Here is a 6,681-nt window from a genome sequence, read left to right on the forward strand (position 1 = left end):
AATAATACCTTTACTTTTGAAAACACAAGCTTAAATTTACAGAGGCATAATTCTGTTCATAAAAGCATAGTGCACTATTTAGTTACCAGAGCACTAAAAATGCAACCAGTTGTTACTGGTCTGAGATACGATCAAAGAGGAAATGCTCTGTGTGAACTCTGTGAAGCTCCTGGAGAGTTTGAAGGGTCTTCCAAAGTTTGAAAACAAATAAGTAAATTTGAATAAAATAATTATTTCTGCATAGCATCAGTGAAATATTTTGTTCAGCAAGCCAACTTTAATGTGTCATCATCCACTAGCAGATAATACCAGTAGTAATGTTCATATGAAGCCAGAAAAAATAATTTCATTGCTCTGTGACCCCAGCCCACATCCACCACTGAGGTCTTATCAGATTTAAATAGGTACTGAATAATTTTAGATATCTGATTAATCCAATTAAACAGTAGCAAAGATTGCTTCAGAGGAACAAAACCCCTGCATAATTATTAACACCAACATAGGTGCACCCTCTGCCTTCTGTGTGACAGTGATGAAAATGCCCTCCTTGTTAAGAGCGCCAGCTTTGGTACATACAAGCAACTGAAAAACTTGTGACCTCTTAAATCTCTTTGTCGATGCATGTTCTGGACACTGTCTCCAGTTTTGTCAGTCTCCTGACTGCTAAGTTTATACATAATTAATTTCTAAATGGTCTAAGATTGTGCTTAGTGCTAGAAGAAGCCCTCCTAATTTTGAAGCCTTTTTTTGTTCTGTTACAAAAATACAGGAGTTCTTAGTAGGGAGCCTTCCTGCAGAGACACATCAGATGTGGCTGGAAAAAGCAAAAAACACAATGAAAGCAAAGGAAGAAAGTATCAAACTTACAAAAAAACATAGCAGTATTTTTTCTCCCTTTGAAGAGTGTTTAGTTTATGTTTGCCTCTGAGAAAGCAATCTACGTTTCTTTAACTTAGGGAGAAAAAAACACCAACAAACAACACCTTACAAACCACAACTCCTTCTTAAAGCCAGTGCTGTTAAAAGCTCTTTGGGGGTTTGATCATGAGCCTTCCTGGTGTTTGCAGCATTTTACATACAACACTTCAATGTCCTCCATGTCCCAGCTTCTCATAAATTAAGTAAGATATCTTCATATGTTCTGTACTTTCATTAAAATAAACTCCTTGGCCACTAGTTGACTCAGACAGAAAACAAGAGATGGCTGATATACTGACCCTCCTTTGGTATGGAGTTTACTAAGGACTAGCAGAATAAGCCATTAGAGAAGATCCTACTAGCTCAGAGGTAATATAACAGTAACACGCATTGGAGGTAAGAATTCTAAACACTAATACAAAATAGAAGCTGAAAATAGTCACAGACCTTGAAGGTTAGTTGTTGGTCAGGACTAGATTAAGGATGACTCAAAGTCAAACTGCAGTATACATTCAAATAATGAGAGAGGAGAGGGGAGAGAGGGGAGAGAGGGGAGAGAGTGAAAGTGCAATCCTCACGACTTAGAGCTGGGACTCAAGCCCTCTGCTTTCACTTTCTGCTGTTCAGCAGTCTGTGGTGCAGCAAGAGGGGCTGAGTGACAGAAGAGCCTTCGTCAGCGTGTTGCTTGGCAAACCCTTCGGGGACCACCAGGTGCTTGGATGGATTAAATCACACAGTTGCTCTTGCAACTGGTTCTCCCTGGGGGAAAAGCATCACCAACTGGGAGGGAAACAAGGAAGGATACAACAACAGAATAAAAAAACCTGAGCTAGCAATAAGTGACCATGCTTAATTAGGGACTAAAAAGCATGGCAGAAGCAAGGTGGCTTTCACAGAAGAAAACATGTTGATGGAAGGCACAAAACCATTGGCACAGATGAGCTCCAGAGTGACACCACAAGGATATGAGGATTACAAAAACTACTTGAACTTCCAATGAACTCTGCTCTTCAGCCAGGCAGATTAGCCCTTAAGAGAGAAGCCTTTTAAAGAGTAGGGCAGCAGCTTCATTTGACAGAAACCAGTTTTTAAAAAATCTTTTTTCGGGATATTTTTACTAAAATAGTCTGATCATTTTTATAGTTCAAGGCAAGATACACATTTCTTTAAAAAGTTTATCTCACTAATTCTGAATACACTAAAACAAAATTGTCCTTATGTTACAAGTCAAGAAAAGGGTTTTCTTTTAGATCCTTAAGGTCAACCTGTGCTTCTAGCAAAAATGTACCTTCTCTCTGTCTTTTGAAGCAGAAATGTTCAATTTCTGGACTCCAAAGGATGAAGCTTCCCTCCGTATTTCAAGGAAAGAGATTACATTGTAGAGCCAGCATCAGAAATCATTTACCAGCTGCAGTTATAAACTAAAAATTAGTAAAGGAAAGGGGCAATTTGGCTAGTTTCTGTATTGTCTTAATCATGCTCTCAAATTCTAAGGGCAGGCTAAAAGTGGTCTTCCTGCAGGTTTAAGATAAAACAAACCTATTTCTAATATTCTGTGCAAAGTTGTTAGATACACCCACTGATGGAAATGCCATCTTCTTGCATCCCAGAGTTAGCCCACCCACTGACTCCGGAAACCCGGGCAGGTAAAAAGCTTCAACGAGGGGAAAAAGACCTGCCAAGGTGATGGGCTAGCATCTTCTGGTACACATCTACCCTTTCACCACAGGGGACTGGATCCAAGGGAACTGTCACACCACCAGCACAGGGATTATTTGGAAGAGAAAAGGCTGCCGGGGCAGGTGGGGGGACACCCTCTGCGCTGCCACTACTGAAACTGTTCTGTTGCTCTGTCCTGCTGCTGGGGCAGGGTGTAACAGGCAGCCTCACACTGCACAGCATCTTGGCACTCCGGTGCTCAGGGAGGGATCTTTTCCCTTCCCCACTTCCCTGGGCTGTTTTGGATATAACATGGACAAAATTGGGTAAAATACAGGCATTGGCCTGGGAGCTGGAATCAGCACCAGGCGCTTGCACCTCTTTTATCTGGGTATAAATAGGCTTTTTGCCCAGATCCAGAAGGTTTAACATTCTGTGCTAGCCTCCAAACTTGAGCAGTAACTAGAAAATGCAAAAATCTAAATTCTAGTTGGGATAATTCATTTCTGCATTACCAGAAGCAGTTTCCTTTATTTTTATTTGGAAAAATGGTTGTATTTTGGGCAAGTTTATCTGACAAGTAGTGCTACAACTATGGTTAACTCCTGGAAACATACAATCGCTCTAGCAAAGAAACAACAACATAGTCACTCTCAATGTCAATATATTAGTAGGCTGAACCTGGTTCTGAGCATGGTACTTCTGGTTTTCCAGCTTCCCTAAGCCACAGACAAAAAACTCTTTTCTGAGAACAACTGTAAAAGGATCTTACACCAAGATTTCATATCAACAGCAAAGAAAACACTGAGGTATATATCAGTCTTCAGTGACAAGCAGTTGAAAAAGATAACCCAAGATTACAATATAACCAACTAATATCATAGACTACACACACAAAACATTTCTTGCAGGCAAAACCAAACAGCATCAGAGGCAACCACGAAGGGATTCAATCACGTGCCTCCTGCATCCTTCCACCCAAGGGGAAGTAAGACAATCCCCAAACCAGTCTTAGGGACTTGACTTCCAAAGAAGCTCAATTCTAAGTGCATAATAGTCACAAATCCCAGCAACTGCTTAAATGACTTCCCCTGAATACCATGCTGCCTAGTGCAGATCCTACTTTTGCCCCACACCTCACATAGGGGCCTTCAGTTCCCTGCTAGGCAAGATGGGGGGAGGCCCTCAGTCAGGACTATGAAGAGGGACTGCTACTGAATCTGCACCCACCATTCCATTTAAGTCTGCTAAGTTAATGGCACAGGTATTTTTAAAGGGTAAATTAATTCAAATGTTGTTCATTTTGTAAGCTAAAACTTGAAAGAATTATGGTATTGCTTTTACTAGCTTTGATCACTTGTCTTGGGCATCAGATCACTTTTGATTTCCAAGCTGAAAGCTTACAAAATTTTCTAAATATATTCTATATGATATAAATGTTTCAACAGAAACAGAGCTTAAAATATTCTTTTACAATGTTTACAGACTGCACTAAAATGTTTTGTCAAAGCACTTCAAGAATATTTAAGTTCCAGTTAATAAGTAAATAAAAAAATACATCAATGGCACTTTTTTCTTCTCTGGTTTATAATGAATTCTCTCATGTCTACACCGGGAAATGTTTATTTTTAACATTATTCAAAAATAATTATTCTTCTTATAATAATCTTATACCCAGCTCCTAATTTTATAACTAAAATCTCTTCATTAACACCACATTTAAAAAGTAAGTTCAAGTATGGAATTAGGTATAAAGTTTTAATAGCTTGTAGGTAGAATTAAGTGGAAAGTTTTAATAGCTTGAAGATATGTATACTTGATATTCTTAGCTGCAGAGAGGGATAGCAACAGTTATAATACTAAAGAAAAATAAGCATAAATCTAGCTGTAGGTAGAGGCATATAAAAGAGTTCATTCAAGTTGATTATTCCTATGAGCCTTGCTTTTATTCTAAAATTTTGTTTTCTATACAGACTATTCTGCTTTTTAAAAAATATGGGTTAGCTGTTAGACATTCTAATCATTCAAACAGAAATGTTAAAGTTTAAATAGTTGTAAACCTTTTAGGGTGATAAATGAAAGATAATAACCCCTTGATCAATGTAACTTTTTATTTATTCATCTGGGAACATGGCAAGGATATCATAGGCAATAATGCTGCCTAGGAGAACACGGATGTCACATAAACTGTTTTGGCAGAAACACGCATTTAAATAATCATCCAAATAACCACCTCACTATTTCTATCTTTAAAGCAAAACAAAAAACAACCAACCAACAATGACAACAAAAACCCAACCAACCAAAAACCAACAGAGAAAAAGAAACCTAAGAACTAAACAAACAGCCTGGAATAGTTTCTATTTAACATCTATGCCAGCCACATGTCTCCCTGATTTTCAGAGTTGTGATACTTAGCACTGACGATGGCACCTTTCATTTGCAAACACATTACAAATATGAACTGACTGTAATTATAACACAATGCCTCACCACAGCTAATCAATGCAACTGCCTGCTCTTCTCTCAGCCTGGGGGAGTGGCTGAATAAGTTTGTGCTGCCAGCTCCCTGTGTGACACTGTCAGCATCCTGCAAAGTGCTACACCTAGAAGTTAGTTTAACACGAAGTGACTGACCAAAGTACACATAAAATCAAGCAGGTTTTTCCTCCAGTGCTAGTAGTTTGTTGTATAATCCAAGAAGAACCGACCAGGGCAGGATGCAATTTAATGTAAACCGTTTGTAGTGAAAGGAGTTATTTTGCCTAATGAAATCTCCCCCTCACAGTCAAGCTCACAGACAGAGTCGGTGACAATCTCATGGTCAGGGGAGATCTGGGACATCCTATCAAAAGGGTCCCCACGATTTTCCTCACAGTCAACCACATTTGGGATCATGTTAACATAAGCAGTCACTATCTCCTTATGGAACAGGGTGTCCTGGTTGTAAGAGATAAGCTCGTTACTTATATTAACAGTCTCCACTGCAGTACTAGAGCAAAACTGACCACATCCCAGGAGGTTGGAGAAGACCTTTCTAAAGTCAGCATTGAAGGCATAGATGATGGGGTTGAGAGAAGAGTTGGCCCAGCCAAACCAGACAAAGACATTAAAGGTGGTCTCACTGACACAGGGAAGGCCAGCATGGGGGTCGCTGGGTGGGCTCTCACAGAAGGGAACCATGCAGTTCAAGATGAAGAATGGCAACCAGCAGCAGACAAAGACACCCATGATGACGGACAGAGTCTTCAACACCTTGGTCTCCTTCCTGATGGAGGACCTGAGGCTGGTGTGGTGGTGGCAGTCCAGACGGCTGCTCCGGCAGCTCTGCGCGTGCTCGGCTGCCCTCTCCAGGGACGAGATCCGGCGGATCTGCACCTGGGCAATGCGGTAGATTCGAGTGTAGGTCACGATCATGATAGCCACTGGGATGTAAAAACTGATCAAGGAGGAGGAAATGGCGTAGGTCCTGTTGAGGCTGGAATCACAGCTCTCTGATGGTCCAGTAAGGGTATCATTGCTGCCAGACGTCCCATCAGAGGGTATCATTGCTGCCAATGCCACCCACGTGGTGCCCATGCCTTCTGTCCAGGTGGTGACAGCACCTGCTGCTGCCCAGCCAGTGCCAAACCCATCCCCGATATCATCAGCAGCAACAACATTCCCGCCTTTGTGCCAGTTGAGCTGGACAGGGATGAAAGAGATAAGCACGGACAAAGCCCACGCCATGCTGATCATCACCAGAGCCAGTCGCTGGGTCATCTTCCTCTCGTAGCGGAAAGGGCTGGAAATAGCCCAGTACCTGTCCACGCTAATCACACACAGGTTCAGGATGGAGGCTGTGGAGCACATGATATCAAAGGCCACCCAGATGTCGCAAAAAGCCCCAAAGGGCCAGTCCCCAGCCACCTCAGCCACTGCCTTCCAGGGCATGACTAGCACAGCCACCAGCAGGTCCGAGACAGCCAGGGACACGATGAAGATGTTGGTGACCTTGCTCCGCAGGTGCCGGTAGCGGACGATGGCCGCGCACACCAGCACGTTCCCAAAGAGTGTCCAGAGGATGAGCAGAGCCAGCAGGCTGCCCGCCGCCACCTGCGCTGC

General features: G+C 42.0%; 1 protein-coding gene across 1 annotated transcript in view; it reads right to left on the minus strand.

Moving 5' to 3' along the window:
- Positions 1 to 5,255: 5,255 nt before the first annotated feature.
- The window catches only part of DRD5 (dopamine receptor D5), a 2,460-nt gene continuing 1,034 nt past the window's right edge, over positions 5,256 to 6,681 (minus strand). Inside the window, exons 2-3 of the mRNA XM_010003134.1 lie at positions 6,209 to 6,677; positions 5,256 to 6,097 (exon numbers count right to left, since the gene is read on the minus strand). Of these exons, the coding sequence (XP_010001436.1) occupies positions 5,305 to 6,097; positions 6,209 to 6,677 (1,262 nt within the window). The 3' untranslated portion in view covers positions 5,256 to 5,304. The remainder of the gene's footprint in view (positions 6,098 to 6,208; positions 6,678 to 6,681) is intronic.

Source organism: Chaetura pelagica, unplaced genomic scaffold (genome assembly GCF_000747805.2).
Source record: "Chaetura pelagica isolate M959 unplaced genomic scaffold, ChaPel_1.0 scaffold147, whole genome shotgun sequence".
NCBI lineage: Eukaryota > Metazoa > Chordata > Aves > Apodiformes > Apodidae > Chaetura > Chaetura pelagica.